The sequence below is a fragment of the Passer montanus genome, unplaced genomic scaffold, assembly GCF_014805655.1.
Source record: "Passer montanus isolate IOZ18808 unplaced genomic scaffold, ASM1480565v1 scaffold50, whole genome shotgun sequence".
NCBI classification, from domain to species: Eukaryota; Metazoa; Chordata; class Aves; order Passeriformes; family Passeridae; genus Passer; species Passer montanus.
The window spans coordinates 3,224,886-3,244,431 of NW_024369930.1; the positions used below are offsets into that span (position 1 = coordinate 3,224,886).

Below are 19,546 nucleotides of genomic sequence, written 5' to 3' on the forward strand. Positions count from 1 at the left end.
AGTGCCCTGACGTGGGGGATGCTCCCGTTCACACGACCCCGCCTGTGGAGCCTGCAGTGTCCAGCAACAGAAACATGGGAGGTCTCTAATGGGCTTGGACCAAGCCCTGTGTCAGACTCAGTGTTCATCATCGACTATCTCTGTGCCTGACATCATGCTTAAGTTCATGGCAAAGAGAGAATCTGAAAAAGTAACTCAAAATTACAGGGCTTCAGGAAGTATCAAAGTACTAACAAATAAACTGGAGGTGCTGCCACATTTCCTATGAGACTTTAGCTCTTCTTCTAATAGAACAGTGGGAATCAACATTGACTAGGATTTCAAGGAAGAAATTCAATTTTCTTGGAGTCTTAGCAACTGGCCTTATTTTAGAGCAATAGTGAAAATTTTATTGTTTTATTTCATATAGAGTAATCTTCTGTTATTATAAGGCAGAAATAGTTTGCTAATTTTCATGATTGTTTTATGGTCTTCGTATTACCAGTGATTTTGTTTTCTTAAATCTTCAACTCCTGAGCTCCTTTAGCAGAAATTAACTTGAACCAGGTTTAGATATACTCCTACTGTGTAGGCCAATGTTTGGCAAAAAACGATTGTATTTGTCTCACTATTCAGATTGCTTCAAGCACTTTTCTGCCAACTGTATTTGTTTGTTTGTTAAAAAAACTTCTCTGAACTTTTGACTTCTGTAATATTCCTCAAGGCAGTGATATTTATAACAGTAATGAAAATTTGCATCTTCCTGTGATGACATGGATGAGAATGGCATGGTTAAGTGGAGACCAGCAGATCCTGCTGCTTCCTTCTGATCACATGGTGGCAAACATACATTCCTTTTCACGGTCTGAATTTGCTTTGAAGCACATCTCTGCTATTGGACATGTCAGCGGCTGTTTCAAAAATTCTTCTACTTTTTGGACCAAAGCCCTTACATTTGGGACATTGGCTCGCCAAGATACTTGTACATGGCCAAAACATATATTTTTTTAGGGAACTTCAGAACTTTTTTCTCCCTGGTTGCGCATCTGGGTTTTCTTTTTTCTTCCTGTTCTCCCTATTTTATTTGTTTTCAGAGTGGTGATGAGTTTATTCATTGTAATAGCATTCTAATGCAGTGACATAAATCCCTTGCTAGTAGGAAACAGAAATAACAAATAGCTTCATATACCTTCAGCATATGAAGTATAGAGTGACAAATGTCAGATAAGACAAGCTGGAAGAGTTGTTAGTGCACTTCAATGTCCGTGAAAAGGTGTGGAAGTAAAAAGCCTTTGCTGTTTCATATGCCCTGCTTCGAGGCTATTCTGTGCTGAAAAGTCCACTGCTAGATTACATGCTTATTTATCTCCAGAGTATCTCTGTTTGGGAATTTTCTTTTCCTTTAAGTTCGCAGGAGAAAAGTGCTTCCTTTTGCCTACATAAAACTTTCTGTTGTTCCTCAGAAATTTCCTCAGAAACTAGGATGTTATTAACATTGTTAGTAACAGTTAACTACGTGAAATATACAGCTTAAAAACCAAGGGAGGCATGTTTAGGAGGTAGGAGAGGCAGATGGACTGAATGATCTCTTAACTCAATTTTCTCTAACGTGGGAGGCAAGGAGTGAAGTTTATTAGCGTGGGCTTTATAATAAAAACTTCCTTCTGACAAGTTTTCCAGGGATGAACAACCAACTCATCCTCCCAGGCCAGTAAAATGTGAACCTCATGGGACTCAATCTCATTAAATGTCTTGGTCACTGCACAGAATAATTTGAACCCGTAAAGAAAAAACAAATTCAGATGGTGTTTGCAGCCATTGTTATTTTTAGTTAAGCCACAAACCATTAATGGCTGTTTAAAGTAGGGGGTTCTGCATTTTTCTCCTCAAGCATGTGCAGCTAACTTCCTACCCATGCAAATACACAGCCAGAGCTCTTGGTCCCTCCAGGGCCACTGGAAAGGCTTCAGAGCAGTCAAGTTGCACTAGAGCTCTGAGAAGGGATCCTGTCTCTGCCTCATACAACCTCCTTAGGGGTGACTGTTCCCAAATTATTTGTTCCTCTGAGTAATGAAAAGCCAAGGTGCTACCTCTGATCTAACAGGATGTGAAAGTTTGCCTTGGCAGTAAGTGCCCTGCCCAGTTATGGTCTTGGATGACTTTTGGCGAGTTGCTATCACGCTTATTTCTGATTTTTCTTCTAGTTGTTTACAAAGGTCTGACTATATCTGACAGATGCTTGTGTTCACCCCTATGTTTCTGCTGTGTAGAGTTGCAATTTTACTTTCAATCTGAAGTAAATTGATGCTGAAAAATAAATTATCAGATAAATACATTAGCATCTTTGGTTTATGGTAAGTATCTTCCTATAATCTCTCTTTGTATCCCTAACCTAGAGGGACTCATGAGGTTGGCTGCTTTTAAGCATGTCCAGGCATTGTCATATATTGAGGTATTACATTGAGGTAGGAAGAAGAAGACTGTGTGCAAACCAATTTTCAGCTGTATTGACAATCTTATTTCTAGAATGGTATTTTCTTCTCTTCTTGCTCTCTTTCTGGTTTGGGTTTCTTAGGGTTTTTTTTGGTTTTTTTTTCCATAACAAATACTTCTCATTGATTATTTCCTCTGCTGGGATAGCAGTACATTATTGTGGCAGCCCAGTGTTTCTGTACAACCAGTTAAGATTTAGCTTCCTGTCTTCCAGTAAGACTCTGCTATGTATTTTAAAACTTTGAAATAACTATTTTCATTTGTAATAAATAACCCAATATTTTAATTTCCTTGCTTTCTCTTTTCCCTCGAAAATGTTTGTCTTTCTTCACTTTCTTTTTTACCTGAAATTAAAAACTGGTCCAGCTGAGCATTTAAAGATGCTTAGTTTGCATTCCTGAGAAGTCCTAGTGGAAATTCTTGTATGTTTTCAGTTAAACTCAAAGTGCTTAATATTTTCCTAGGGAGACCACATTACAACTGTATCAGATTAAAACTTGCCCCTATTTTGTTCTTGTAACTTTTAAAATTTTTTAGAAGTTCCTGCTTTATTTCTGTCTAGCCTTGTCCTATGGAAAATATGGCCACCGGTCTTTCAGTGGAATCTTGTGAATTCCATTGATTGCAAAAGATGTGACTGCAGAGGGAAAGATCTAGAGAGGTGGGATCGTCTCTCAAAGTGATTATCTCTTTGAAAGGGCATAAAAGGAAGTTGGAAGTTTTATTAACTGAAGTTAACAGTTTGTTACCTTTACATTGCCAATGATTCCTGAAAGAGACTTGGATGACCCTGCAGCATTTTTAAATACTTGGAAGAAAACATTAAAAAGAAGTTGGAATTTTTATTAACTGAAGTTACAGTTTGTTCCCTTTACATTGCCAATGAATCCTGAAAGAGGCTTGGATGACCCTGCAGCATTTTTAAATACTTGGAAGAAAACATACATAACCACTGACCTATGGGCCTGGTGTTTTGAAAAATGCCCACAATGTTTTTGTCCAAGGAGTTACAGTTTCCACCTGTTCTGAGATTTCTTGGGGAATTGTCACCATTAGGTATGACCTTAGGCTGATCAAGCAAACTGACATCTGTAAAGTTATCTCTTTGGGTTCTGCTTCACCTCAATAAATCATGGCAGCTTCAGATGGAGCTTTGGAGAATCTAAGCTACTTCCCCTTTAACCATCTGATTTTCCCTCTCAGTGAGAATATACAGAGCTTCTACAATCTTTAGAGAATCTAAGCTACTTCCCCTCTTTCTTTAACCATCTGATTTTCCCTCTCAGTGAGAATATACAGAGCTTCTACAAATTGATCTCCTAAATTCAGTGCCTCAGATGCCTGCAGCAGACTGTCTGACTCTGCCCAGCCTGTCCAATCAGCTGATGTACAAACTCACACCTCTTTGGAGTTCAGCTTTAGTAATGCAAAAAAGAGACTAGTGCAAGCCACGCCCTGCCTTCAGTTAACCTGGAATCCTTAACATGGAACTCTTGAGCCACTTTTAATTGCTTATGTTTCCCTGAGTCAGAAAGGGTGATGGAGGCATTTGTTTTTGGAAGAATACCCTTGTTTTCCTCCCCCTAGAATGTTTACAGGTCTGTTGTTACTTAGTGGCAATCCTGACTTCGGGGCTGTGGTTTGTGCTGCCATACAAGATATTTTTTGCTTTCTAATGACCTTCCTTGCTTAATATTCAGAGCCAGTTGTTACATATCACTTTCCTGTGTTTTCCTTGCCCACTGATTTGCTCCAGAAGATGATGCTTGGGTTACTTGCAATCCTAACAGCCAGAGAGGATTTGGCATTGGTTTGGGTTGTTACTACGGTTGAGTGGCTCAATAGCAATGACAATATACTTACCCTGGACCTCCCAGCAGATGAAGCAGACAGGAGGCAACCAAAGTTTCCAGTAAGAACAATGCTCAGTCAGTTCCAAATGCAAACTGGGGACATAAAATCTTTCTGCCAGAAGCACTTTTTAAAAACTAATTAAAAATGAGGAGGTGTTTATAATACTTTCCAAAGTATTTAAGCCACTATAAAACTTTTTTTGTTTTTTAACTGATATTGTAGTAAACTGAAGTTATGTAGTATGCCACCCCTGTCCTTCTGCACAGGCATGCAGAAGCTGCTGTCTGTGGCCCTGTCTTGAGAAGTTCATAATCCAAATAAACAAGACAAACCAAAGCCAGAAGGAGAAGTAGACAGATGTAATGGTGCACCTATGGTTCTGCATCTGTTCAATATCAGAGCTCATGTTAATCTAAGAGGTGTTTGTTACAAGAAATATGTTGTTTCAGTACGAAGAACCTGGTTGATGCCAGCTACAACCTGATTCCAGCTGTGATCTCTTTTTTGACTTTTATAAACTACTCACAGTAATGTCTTTCAGTGGAAGGACATAGGAAAAATGTGTTGATTTAATGAATTCACAAACTGAGACAAAAAAAGTAAGAGCATCATCATCTGTGTCATGAGATGGAATCAGAAATAACATAGCCCTTATCACAGTAGGATATGCTGACATACACACCCACAATAATTAAGTGCTCTTTACCTTGACATAGTGATGCCTTTTGCCCAACATGGAAATGAAACTTGAGATAATTTTAGTAAGGAGGTAGTATAAAAGGGGGTCTTTATTTGAAGGCCTTCAGAAGCAGTTATGGAAGGATGTCCACAAAAGCCCACCCCTGCCCAGGGGTGAGTGCATTTTTTGTAGGTAATTAGCATAATTGATAAAAAGCACAATTAGGAGGACAAGTGGTGATGCAGTTCCCCCCAGGTCATGCCCCTTCTCTGGAGCCCCCCTTCAACACTAGTTTTACTTTGTCCATGAGAACATATCTGGAAGAGTTGGTCTCAGCCTTGGTTCCCAGGAAGAGCCAAGATAGCAGAGAACCTTGTACCTCCCAGGGCTTGGGGCTCTGGTATTTGTTTTGTCTTTCTGATTAAGAAAATGCCATGGAAAAGTACTGGGAAAACTAGTCACTAATAGTAGACTACAGAGCTACAAATATATGCGTGAAGAATACAGAGAACATAGAAAAAAAAGGCAAAACCTAAACAGCACCAGTATAGCAAAAGAGATGAGATTCTGGGAATATTTCAATATTTTATCTATTCCAGATATATTTTTATGTCCTCATATCTAATCATCAACAGTTATTTTATGCCTTTTCTATTCTTATTTTTTCTTCAGTATGGAGGCAAGCTTATTTAACTACTTGCTCATTTCTGATTAGAATTTTTCCCCAAGGCCATTGACATAGTTTTCTTTGTTCAGTTAAATCTAGCTAAGTACTAATATTTCCTGAGTAACAGTACCATTGCAGCAGAGAAAACAGTTCAAACAAATTGCACTCTATACTCACTTGCTAGGCAGACATTCACACACGAACATTATTAATTAATGTAATTGATAGGTCTTATTTTAATTACAGCAATACAGTAGTTATAAATAACTGCAAGATATTTAAAATGACCTATATGAACAACTATAGGGATCTTTGGTATCAGCTACTTGAAGCAGAATTTTTGCAGTGTGTGAACAATTTGGGGGCCAAGACATAGAACAAAAACTGTCTTTTAGCAGCAGCATTTATAATTTTAAAAAAAGAAACGTTATCACTTGGACCTGGGCTCTCTACCATCTCACTTGGTATGCAGAAGTTCATACTAGCTGAAAGGATAGTCCTTTACCTCATTAGAGAGCAGGAGAAAGGGAAGCAGAACTGAAGGAGAAAACCAGTATTAATCACATGATCTGGACAGTGATCATTTATCTGTGAACAGCATCTAAATATGTGCAGCCTGACAGAACCAGCAAACATTTACTTACATGATTATTTTTTGGAATCTATGAAAAGCCACCTTCTGATTGCTTCCATGAATAGTGTTTTCAGGACAAAAAATGCAGGTTTGCTTTGACTTAGTGTGCAAAGGGCAGGTACTAGACAGTACCTAATGTTATCAGGAAATTAATGCAAATGTATTCAAATTGCAGATATTTTATTATCCTCCCTTCCTTCCTCTCCTCATGTCACTTACTTTCTAAAATGATAAATCCAAGAATTTGTCACAGTCCTGTCTGTGTGATTTTTGTCCTGCTTGGAGGTTTTTGATACAATTATATTTCAGTTCACTACAGTTAAAGAGAATTATTTTTAAAATAAGAATCTTTTTTATTTCAGTGGCCCAAAACCAATCATTGAAACAAACAAATCCTTCAGTTAACTGTTTTCAGATTTTTTTTGTTTTTACTGTCTGGTACACTTGTGCCTTGTACCAGGTGAGGCAAACTTGCATTTTTGTCATATTGAGGAAGTTCAAATTTATAACATTCAGGAAATTCTTATGTCATCATGTAAATATTTGATATCTAGTCTGAATTAATTATTCAGACTTCTTTTGTGGTCATTAGAGAAAAACAAAACAGGAACCTACAGAAGAAGGTTGAAATCAATAAGGAGAAAATTAGGTTAGTTTGGATGACTTTGGTTCTTGAGTTACTGTTCTTGCTCCCTCATTCACCAGAATGTTTCTCCCCAGAGTAGTCACTGATTGTTAAGGTTTCCATTTTCTCATGCCCAAGGCTGAGGTACACTGCCCTCATCATCATCATGCTGATGCCTCAGGTTTTAGCTTTTATATTTTTCCCATTCTGCACTGCTTTAGTCTGTAGTTCTGAGCTTCCTATTAGGGGATGGTGAGCTGTCTTCACACAGTAGGGAGATAAAACAATTCCTTCTCTACCTGGGGACCAAGGACAAATGATCCAAATTTCAGGCCCAAGAGCATAAACAACGTGGACTGAAAAGAGAAAAACAAGAAGGATGGGACTTTGTGGGCTAGAGCTGTCATTGGACAATTAACACCAATACGCAAATGGACCAGAACTTATAAAAAAGTGAGAGACCCCATGACCAGCTGTCCATTTTGTGACCATTTTGGGTTCGTCTTGGGTGTTGCCCCGGCTGGGCTCCTGTGCTGTCCATGGTGGATACATTGAGGCATCCTAATAAATACCTACTTTATTCTTTAACTCTGTCTAGTCTCTGTTCTAGGTCAGCCTTCACAAGGCATCAGTGTTTTAAGCCTGAAGAACTTGATGCATTTTCTGGCAGTGCAGGATTTGTGACCATTTTGTTTGGTACAAGGAGCGCTGAAGGATGGACTTCTCTGCTTGTACTTTATCTCAGAAGCTGTAAATCATTAATTATTTTCTCTGCGTTGTTCTATTTCTAGACAAGCATGCACTGATTTGTCATGGTAAAGGGACAGGCCATTGGTAGCCAGTGACAAGTCTGGGACAGCCTACTTTGCCTCTTGTGACTAGACTTAGGAGTTAGACCTCTGAGCATATCAGTCTCATATCTGCATGATCTCTTTCTTGTGGCAAATGGGAAACAGAATGAAGTAATAAAGGGACAGCATAGTTCCCCAGATTCCAGCATATTTCCTTTGTTATGAAATGTGTTGAGAATTCTTTTGGAGGACCTATTTTGGAACATAAAGTGGCATTGCTGTACAGAATTTAACTGTAGAGGAAAGACATGAAAGTAGTTATGACCAAAGCTGGAGTAAAGGAAGTGCGGTATGGCAAGGAAGTATAACCATGAATTTAGGCACCTAAGCTGGCATCTAGGTGGGAATGAAGACCCTAAATTCAGAACATTAATTCAGGAAAATTTAGCCAAGCTCACATTCAGATATTTTCACAGATGTAAACTGTACTATGCGGAGAACCCTGCAGAGTTTTTAGTTTCTCTTTGCATCAGGTAGGCTGCATTGGCATGCAGAACAAAATCATTTCTCTGCCTAAGTTCTTTGGTGAGCCTGATATGCAAAGTCAGGCCTTACCAACCTGCACCAAATTGTCTATGATAGCTGTAAAAAAAAGACAGAAGGGTAATTTCCTGAAATCTTCTCAAAAGTAGCTGGATATTTGTGCTTTCCTCAGTTCTGCCTTAGGGTTCCTGTTCCAGGAGAGTCTGACTCCTGTTGCCAAACTGAGGATGACATTTTTGAAGATAATTGTTCGTGCTCTAGGTTAGTTTATAATACCAGGACTAGAGTCCAAGCATCTGAACTTCTAGGTCATTTCTCACCCTGACATTATATTTTAACATTTTTTTAAATTTTACCTACAGCCAACTGGAAAATATGATAAATTTGGAGACTTCATTTCTGACAGTTGTTTGGAAAGTTCAGAATTGATTCTTAATGCTGTAATACTATATTTTATGCCAGTGGTTCTTGGTTTGTTTTGTTGATGTTGAGACTTGAATGTTCAGAGGGTTGCAGTGAAAAATCAGGTCAACAGACACTGGTCAGTGACAATAAATTCCAGTCTTGTGTAAAGTGTTTTAATTCTCAGGCTAATGATACTCACAGAGCAAGAGTAGATTTGATAACTTTCGTAGCACAAATGGAAAAGGAAGATCAGTATCACTAGATTGTAGTGTCTTCAGTGATAATATTTAGGCGTTATAATAGATTGCCATCAAAAATACATAAAAATAAGTTTAAATTATTTATTCTGCACTAAATATGCATCTGATGTAAGAGACCCCTTCTTCTAGGAACATTCAGTGCCAGTAAATTACCCAGTAACCCAGCATGGAACAGCAAACAGAGCTAAGCAAGATGAGCAGCTATGAGAGATCATTTAACAAAGCTAGACGTTATTAGAATAAATGTTAGTTTTTATAACTGATAAACAGTTTGTAAAAATATAAATATGAAAATATACTGTGAAATGCTATGAAGGTGAGGCTATTTAAAGGAACTAGTCAAAATATGTCTTGTATGATAGTGAAAGCCCTATTTAATAAACACCAGCTAAAGGACTTAAACCTGTTGAAAATATTTTTCATTCAGTGTGAGTTCAAAAGGTCACTATTTGGCATTCCTCCTCACAGCCAAATCTACTGAAGTTAGCATGCCTTTAGTAAACAAATTCTGATTAAAAGCTATTCAAAACTGTCTCTATTTGCTTTGTCACAATCACATTGTAGATATTTTCTTTCTACAGCAATCAAATTCATGACATCTGTTTAATGGAGCTAAAAGGGATTGTGCATTAGGCAGCCTTGCTTTATACAAAAGAGAAACACTAAGGCATGTGTACCTGTAAAATAGAGTGATTTAAATGTATTATGCAATAAGCCTAAGCAGTTAGCAGGAACTTGAATTAGAATACTACCTTGAACATTGAAATGCCTTTAACTTTTTTTTTTTTTTAACAAACATACATTAACTGAACTTGATAGTAATTCTGAGAGACAGGTAAGTGTTGTTATAAACATATAGCAGATGGTTAAACTGACATAAATGGAGGGTGAGAGATTTGTTCAAGGTCAGAGAGCAAGTGCCCAGGAGTTCTGACATATAGTTAGTTCCCTGTTCTGATCATGAAACAAATCTCCTTTGTTCTATTGCACATTAGACATATTGCACCTATTTGCACATTACACTTTAAATGAATAGCCATATTATTTTGCTTGTGCTTCCAAAATAGAAGTACAGGGCATACAGAAGAGACACAATCTATGATTTTTGCCTTTAAATTAATGCAATTTTTGTTTAATGATTAAGAGCACAGAGTTATATGCTGAGGGCACTTGCACCATCCTCTGCTACAGTGAGTAGTTTGCTGTAGAGATAAGGGAATGACTGTGGTTGATTTCTATCCTGTTGCCACTTCCTGTCCTGTGCCTGCAGTGTGCCAATTTTAATCTGTCAGGAATTAAACACCCTTCAGGTTTGGTTTGCTGATTGAGTCCTTCCTTGTTTGAACCTCCAGTTTCTATACTGGACCTGTGGGAGGCTGACACAGTATTTTAGCAAGTGTGTTACTCATCTTGGCTCCTCTGCCTTTTTACCTGGATACAAAGATTTGTCTTCTTTTTTTCTCCTTGCTGTTGCTCAGCACATCCAAAAATATTAATTGCTCAGTTCTGTTATCTGAAAGAGATAGTGTTGTAATCATGAGCTGTTTCATAACTGAAAGTTGAATATAAACAAGTAGGTTTTATCTGTTCTTTTTTTCCTATCTGTGTGAATGCAAACAAGAGAATTCTTATACTTTTTCCCCACTTTTGGCCAAGTTCTAAATGGTCATCTTGATGAATAAATATGGCAAATCTAGTTTAAACATGGAGTGAGTGACTGCAGAAGGTTTATTTATTTTAATGGCTTTCCATTCAGATTAAATATAAACAGAAAAGTATAAAAATTATCTCTTAAATCCAAACCAGAGTTTTGGCGAGCTTCTTAAGTCTGAAGCATCTGGACTTCAAACAAACAAACAAACAAAAAATATCTCCTTTTGCGTATGAATTACATTTGAAATAACTTCCTCCAGCTATTTCATTTTCATTTCAAAGGCTTTTTTGTACATTACAAAGGGCAATCCAAAAAACAACCTGGTCAAATAAGTACCAAACTGCTACCTTCACTTTACACATGTAGGTCAGAGAGTTTATGTGACATGTCTAAAGTCAAAAAGCAAAATACCACAGAACAGGATTTAGAGCTGAGAGGACTCTAATCCACCAGGCTGTGCTCAGCCCACTGAACATGACTTTTATTGTGCACCCAAATACCAGCTGGTGATCACTTGAAGATTGATGGTAGCATGCAGCTCTGGAATGTGCTCCTAAATTCACTCTTTGTGTCAGTCTTCATGGTGCGAAAAAGTGAAAAATGTTTGTGTTCTGTGTGTTTAAGCAGCAATTGTGCTGCCCACTGAGCATGGCTGCCTGCAGGCTTGGAGCACTCCTGCTCCCAGGAGCCAGCAGTAGGGACAGCCACATCCCACACATCCCATAAATGACACCTAGCAGTGGCAGAGCCAAATCCATACAGAAAAAAACTTAGTTTAAGTAAAATAATTTTCGTTGCACACATGCTTGGAAATATTTTTTTTTAAAGTTGACATTTAAACAAAACTCACCCCATGTCCTAATTAATTTAATATTGAAAAAAATACTGTATTTAATATGAAAGTCATAACAGTCCAAGATATTCAGCAACATGGGCAGAAAAATGTGATGATGAAATTAATAATTTCCAGTTGTATCTAACCGCTGAAATCTTCTGGGGGGTGTGGCCAAACCCCATATTCAATGAAGCAGGTTGGGTCATAACAGTAATTTGGAAAAAAAACCCCAAAACACTAATGTGCCATCTGATGAAATCACATGGTTGTTCCTCCAATGGGATTGAATGCATTTAATACACCAGAAAAATCTATTTCAAGAGAAAAAAAAGAACCAACTGCTCAAACATTTAAAGATAGGCTTGACCTTTGCTTTTCTCCCAAACCAAACTTTCCTTGGCTTCAGAAAGCATCCTAAATACCCACGTCCAGAAAGCAGCTTGCTTCCTTTCAATGGAAAAGTTTGGGTGGCCTTGCAGCTGTAAAATAAAATTAAATACAAGAGCTCAGATTAGGCTACAAGGGGCAGTACACTGGGTACTCTACTAAAGCATAGAGAACAACAAATAAATAGAGGAAAAGGAATTAGCAGTATTGTGGGAAAGTATTCTATTATTCTAAAATTTCTGTAAATAGGAATAAAAATTTGGATAAATGCAGTTGTGACATGACTGTGGAATCGAGCATGGCTGTGGCTTTTGGTGAAATTTGTTATCTCCCATATAATGACCCTTCTGGCATCGTGTTGAACTAGGGGTTCATGGAAGGTTCACTGAGCAGGGGATGCCATTTGTTGACCTCCAGCTGCTTTGTTTTCTCACATAGTCGAGTGAGAATAAGTGTTTCTTTTATCCTTCCCAGATGTAAAGCAGAGCTTGCTAACTATCTTGACTTGGTATACAGAGATGATTATCTGATATATAGACAAGAATATGAAGACACCACGTATATGCATTCCATTGACTTACTGATACTGAGGAAACAAGAAAGCACACCAAAAAAGGAGCAGTGGTTTACCTATTTGTGTGTGATACCCACCACACCACATACTTCTTTGCTTGGCTTTGCTATGGGCAACTTGGCTGTTTTTATGAGTATCCCACTAAATCCAATTTTTTTGTATATAAAAACACTACCCTTTAGTTCAGCAGTCAACTGAAACAAATTTATTACTGTAATTCTTTTGAATGAGAAATACCACCTTCCAAAGTTTCTTCAGCTCATAACTGGGTAAATTTTACATTATTTTAATCAAGAATTAATGAAATCTAAGCACTGGGATTTAGCTTGATCTCTTTATGCCTGATGTTTGCCTGATAGCTAATCCTAATTTGATTAAATTGATAATAATAATAATGAAACTGTAACCAAGCCTGCATATACTAAATTGCCCTATTTTGTACAGAGTAGTGGTGAGAAGTGAGTAGTGAAGATAGGAAAAATATATTTTAAGGAGTTCTGTGGATAAAGTAGCATGGCTAAAGTTGCAGTGCAGTTGGTAACATCAATAAAGGCAAGGATTATTGCAGCAAGGGCAATAATGTCAATTGTAGACATAGAGAGATTTGCTGAATCTCTGGGGAGGTTGCTCTTTGAGGGAGAGAAAGGAATATAATGGAAAGTGTTCCTCTGCCTTGCCAGAGTGAAGTGGGTTCTTACTTTATTAGAGAAACCATAATGAAATTTTTCAGTGGATGAGCTGTGTTTTCTCAATGAGTTTTTATTAGCTCTGGTAATAAATAATTTGGCAGCTTAGTGAAAATATGCTCAGAGAGAAAAAGACTGCATGTGAGCTGATGCTAAGGGCTTTTTCAGTCTGAAAAGAAGTTGGGAGACTGCTATCATACTTTTGTTATTTCAGGTGTTGATTATTCTGAAACATTTGGTAGATCTTCACTACAATTTGTTTTTACGATTGTTGGTATGTCAGTGAGGATGTATCTCCCCAGTAGCTGCCAGTTTTGCAAAAGCCAAATTCTGTCTTCACTTTCTTCAGACTATCTGGGTACATCTGCAAAGCACTCACTTAGATTGACCAGAAAGATAAATTTACAAAGACAATTCTAGCAATAAAACAACCTACCTTTGATCCAACCTTACTTACATTCTCCCTGTTCCTCTCTTTCCCTTCCCAGTATTCAAAAATGTCTCAGCTGACATCATCTGACCTGTCTGTTTGTAGGGAGTAAATAGTCAGGTACTTAAAGCTAAGCCTTAAAAGATTTGCTTTTATCACAAAAGAAATAGCCTGAATGAAATGCAAAACTAAGAGAAGTCAACTCAGACGTTGTTCTCCCAGTGGCCAACCCATTAGTGGCAAATGAGATGAAGATATATGATTGGGAAAAACAGTTCCCAGATCTCATGTTGTTGCCCAGTTCTGACTTGGAGACTATCACAAGCTTCAATCTTAATTATTTTTTGGGAGGCAGACAATTACAATAATTTACTTTCTTCCATTTTTTCCTATCTCTCTGTAAATTTGTTTTAGAGATTTTCAGTGTCTGCATACAGTCAGGGGTTTAGCTGTCCAGTTAGTCTGATCGCTGCTTGGAACATTTCTCTGTGTGCCTGAGCATCCCAGGAAGAAGTGCAGCCTTTCTTACAGTGGTGTGATTAGTGGCTCACTAGAAAAAAAAAAAAGAGGAGAAAACACAAGAGTTTACAATGAAGAGATATACTTCTCCCAGAAGAAGTAAAACTATGTGGAATCTGTCTGACTTCTCCAGGGGTGCGGCTTTTTTTTCCTCACTCTGTCTCAAAAATAATGTCATACTTGGCAACCAAAAGCTTCTCACTCCTGCATCTGGAAAACAAAAACATCCCTGGTGCCAGTGGCAGAGCCATTGTGTGCACCCAGGCTGAGCTTCTGCAGTCTTTGGGCTGTATGGCAAGGGCCCTCTCTCTCCATGGGTTTTGGAAAGCAACCAAAGGGTAAATTCTGTGTAACTGTGCAGACTTTGAAGTATGCAGCTCTTGGAGAGCGGCTTTCATGCTGCAGAGCTGTTGTACACAAGCTTGTTACACACAACTCTTGGAGGAGACTGGCTCCCATCTGACATGGATAACTCAGCTGCAGTAATCTTAAACCCAGTTGGCCTGTCTTTATGGCTCTCCATGCTTGCCAAAGTTATCCCTTTTGTTTTGGGACCAAAACTGAGAACAAGGCCGGGACAGGATAATAATGAACAGAAAAGAACAAGGTAATATTTGAACAATAGGATATCTTCTGGAAAGTTCTGTAGAATGGCAGTATTTGTAGCATCTTCTGAAATAAAGTGTGCAAATTGCATTTATATAAAATTATATCTTCACTTTACGTGCTAAAAAAGGAAGTCTACTTTTCAGTGTTTATATTGAAATGCCTATACAGACTTCAGAGGAGTTATTCAAGGTTTACAGTGAGGTAAATGGAGAAATAACCTGAAGTTGTTATGCCCAGAAGTGTCTACAGCTTAGTGAGGCTAGATGGTTGGAGGATGTGGGTGGTCTTGCATAACGCTCAATGAAGGAATCTCAGTACTGGAATCTTTGGCAAGACTTAGGATAGCTGTGTAACTGCAGTTTGGAAAACATTGACACATTTTTCCTCTTTGTTTTGGAGTGGGTTTTCTGTTGTGGAATGTGGTATGATTTCACATGACAGTATCTGTGAAAATGAAATCATATCTCTTCTTCATAATTTGAAGCTTCAATAAAGAGGCATGGAAGGTCGTGGGGTGTCTTGGGTTGATAAGTGTGCCACAAAGCCATGTTAATACATTTTGCCACACACGAGTAAGTGGCTTTCTCTTCTCGTGTGTTTGCTTTTGCTTAGAAAGCACATTCCTTCTGCACAAAACTGGCAGCTGCCCACACCTCAGAGGATCTGCCCCTCCTTTTTCCTTCAAAGTACTAAATAAAAGATGAAAAATTCTGTTACGGATTTTGGTAATTTTAATAAAACAGCACTCTGTCATGAATTATTTCCCTTTTGGTACAACTTTTTACAAAGCAGTCAATACTCGATTGTGATTTTTTTTAAAGTCTGTGAGTTACCAGGATTTCAGGAGCTTTTTCTATCTTACAAATTGTTAAAAAAAAGAAAAAGAAAAAAGACCCATCTACTGACATATGTGAATGCTCTGCGTAAGGTCAACTGTTAACTGGTATGTCTTTTCCTATCAACACATGGTCCCCTTCACAAAGAGCTATTGAGTGTTTTACTGCTCCTAATGTATATGTTGAGCTGCTCAAGGTGACAAATTGTTCTTCAGACAAACTAGAGCTACCTCTGGGCCTGATTCTCCAAAGACTTCACCTTGGTACTCTGATTTTCCTTTAAAAAAGACTTCACTATCTCGGTCCAGTTGTGTTTAAATTTCACTCTCAACTCACGTAGCAAATACACCCACAAGTATTCAGGGTGTATATTTAAACCAGATCATATTTAGATATCATTGACATTTCCTTGTTATTTACTCTCATTCCAAATGCAGCAATTAAATTTCCTTCTAGATTATGCATTTTAGCTTTGGGCAAAAAGAGCGTTCTGTTTCAGCCTGTACTATCTGAACTCCATTCTTCTCTCTTGTTCAAATGATCTTGTTAATTAGTTAGCATGTGATTTTATGAGCACTTGTAAATATATTTTCTCCCCTTTCACTTGCTCTTTTTTTTAAAATAAAAATACAATTAAACTCCTTTCAGATGGATTCAGGAGCAAGCAAATGTGGACATCTCTGATTTCTGGTTCTTATGAAGTTATTACCTCCTATACAAAAAGCCAGATTTCATTGTAACAGCATTAAAGAAAAGAGTAAAAACTCTCCTGAACAAGAGATAAAGGAAAGGTCAGAGGTCCATCTGAGCCTTTTTGGGCCCTGTGTGGTTAAGGGACACCAGGGACTGACTAGTAGCACATGGGGGTACTTGTGACTTTGGTGAGATGGCTGTGTCCCCATTCATAATGGGATTGCTTGAGAATGGCTGAGGGATGGGTTTTGGTTTGAACACTGCACCAGCAGTGGCAAAGTGCTTCAGTAGCTCCCTTATCTCAGCCCCTTAAGCAGAAGGAATCAATGCATACATCTTCAAAGAAAAGGAATATTGACAGTGCAAAGGTGATTCATTCTGAGGTTTTGAAAAGAAATATCCTGGTTTTACTTATTCTCTTTCTGTACATGAAATTGAAAAAGTAGTCACTGGTGTTCTCAGACTTGCAGTATTATAGCAGACTATTTCGACAAGTACTGTGTAAACTTTAAAAATTATGTGTTCATTTCTTTCTTCCATGTCTTTACACTGAAAAAATTAAAAATAAAGTCAAGAAAACAATAACTAAAATAGTGTGATTCTTATGAAATCTGATATCATTTAACTAAATCTTTCCCAGTCCTTTCTGCTAAAATGTTACAAAAGAGAGAGATTTGTAAATACAAAGTAGAAAGGAAAATATTTAAACTAAAATAAAGCAGACCTTTTCTTCTGGCTGAATTATTTTTGTTTTGGGGTTTTTTAATGATTTTTGGTAACTGCAAATACCACTCACATTCTTAAAATACATAAACATTCCATTCAATGGTAGCAACATTATGCATTCGGTCTATATGTCCAAATTACTTTTTCACCTGTTTAAACATGACCTGTGGGCAAATGGGGACCATTTCCATCTGATGCTATAAAGCAAAAACATTGTTCCACTTAAATACTTAATTCTATTAAAAATTAAAAAAAAAAAAAAGAAAAAAAAAAGAAAATTGGTTTCATTCCAGTTCCTAGAAAGTGAGATTTTACATTGCAGTTTCACATTTGGCATAGGCTGGCATATTTCTTGGCACAAACTCAAGGTTTAATGAGGCTTAAGAGAGTTTTACAGCCTCCATAATCAGAGGCTAACTTGAGCTTGCTGCTAGATGTACACAAGGCGTGTGATTTGTGCACCCCACACCCCAGGAGAACGTAAAATAAAACAGCATTCTATTGCTGACTTCCACATCACTAAGGCTACGTGAAATCCATGCCAGTTTGGGCAGCAGAGGTTCCCTGGGGAGATGGAGCCTGTCTTCCTGGAAAGCTGTGTTTGTGCCCATCTCTGTGGTGCTGTGTGTGAATGGATTGCTGTTCTTTACTCCCTGCCTGTTTCTGGAGCACAGACACCAAATCTCTGCTTTTGCTCTCAACTTCCCCATAAACAGCCTTCTGAGACTGAATCCTTATGCCAGCAGGAAAGAGGAGGAAAGCATATTATTTCTTGCACTCTCCCACCGGGGATCCTAAATTAAAAGCTTGACAGACCATCCTAGGCTTGCTGAAAGAAGACCTGCTAGGGTGGAAATCCAGGGATGGTAGAGCTTATGTATCATATTTATCAGTGCAAATTATATTCTGATAAGTTCTTTCAATCACTAGATCTCTACTAGACAGGCATGAATCCTAGGACTTCAACTTTTTCCTCCTATTAAAAATGGCTCTCCACATAATTTAAAAAAACTGCTTTCAGCTAAATATGTGTTTTGCAGAAGGTGCATACTTTAGGCACGCTTCTTTTGGTTCATTTTTTTAATAGAGCACATATACAGAAATTTTTCTGTTTTGAGAGTTTTGTTTTATAAAATATCAATAGCTTCAGACAACTAATTTTGTATAAGACATTTACTGTTTTCCATAGGGAATGAGTAAGCAAAAAACTTTGCTTTTAAAAATCCTTTAGCAACAGTGACAAGCCATATTGTCCCAGATGAAGTTTGCAGCTGAGAACTGTGGGCTCAGATTTTACATTTATGAATATACATTATAGCAGAGCTAATTTTTGTAAGTACTGTCTATTTGCCACCCTTTTAGAGTCACAGGGAATACAGTTTAATCCTAATATTCATGAGGAAAGAAAGCATAATTATATGTTAAATATTTTAACAAAGACAAATTGATTATTAAGGTTTTATTTTTCCACTCTCAGCTCTTGAGAAATCTCCCTTCTGTAATTACTGAAAAGTAAAACAATCTGACTGGAGGCCAAAATATATTGGCCAAGCAAAGATGGGAAGGCTGAGCTTTCTTGAAGGCAGCAAGTGATACTTATATTGCAGTTGCTTATGCTATTCCTGTAACAGGCCTGATCCTGCACTGCTGAGATCAAAGCATGTTTTCACTTCACTTTATTGAAAAAAGTTTTATGTAGAAAAATTGAGCTCCTTCTACAGTTCTGTTAGTTTGGTCCAAACCTGTAAACAAACAACTGAATGAACAGACACATTTAGGCTTGACTGAATATTTTTTTCTTTTAAGTAAGCCACACATGATGATGAAGAACAAAGTGAAATTTGACCTTGAAAATGATAAAAAACCTTTTCTTAGTGAAGCCTCCTGTTAGGAAAAGGAACTAAAATGTTCTTATGTAGTTCTCATTGATCTTGTGGGTTTTCCGCAGTCATAAACTTCAGAATGTATTGAACACATTGATTAATTTAATAAATTATGTTCCTTAAAAGCCAAAGCTGTAAATAATAATATCCATTAAAATAGGAATTAATTAGATGAATGAATAACAGCACTGCCTGATTTTTATGAGCTATGTCTATCTACTTAATGTACAAAATAATTGTATTCAAACTGGGAAAAGAAACTTTGTTTTACCTCAGCCATTGTATTATTATCTAGTGTTCAATGAGGCTTTTTCTTCCCTCTCTGACCACATTTGTGCCTAAAGATGTCTTTATTTAGAAAGAATTGCAGCTGAGAAGCAAGAAACATGAGTGATCTGCTTTACTATGCTACTGTTTTTACTATTTCAGAGCTGCAAGAAACTAAGACCTCTGAGTATCACAGGATATCCCACAGCCCCCTGGATTACAGGATATTATTGATGGATGAAGATCAGGATCGGATCTATGTGGGGAGTAAAGATCATATTCTGTCTCTGAATATTAACAATATAAGCCAAGACCCCCTCAGTGTAAGTTCAAGTTTTATTCTGAGAATCTGAGGTTGCCTTACTCCATGCCTTTCCTTTTAAGACAAAAAAAACCCCAAATATTTGATTATTTTACACTAAGTCCATGCCCACACCTTATTGAATTTTTAGCCCTTGTTTTATGTGTAATGCAGATGAAACTATACACTGTTCCTCAAACACTGTTTAAAACTGAC

The 19,546-nt window shown here is 37.5% G+C and overlaps 1 protein-coding gene across 3 annotated transcripts in view; it reads left to right on the forward strand.

Moving 5' to 3' along the window:
- Positions 1-19,546, forward strand: part of SEMA3C (semaphorin 3C) — a 116,855-nt gene that overhangs the window by 45,395 nt on the left and 51,914 nt on the right. For all 3 annotated transcript variants that reach the window (XM_039723750.1, XM_039723751.1, XM_039723752.1), the window contains one exon: positions 19,192-19,352. In XM_039723750.1, the coding sequence (XP_039579684.1) occupies positions 19,192-19,352 (161 nt within the window). The remainder of the gene's footprint in view (positions 1-19,191; positions 19,353-19,546) is intronic.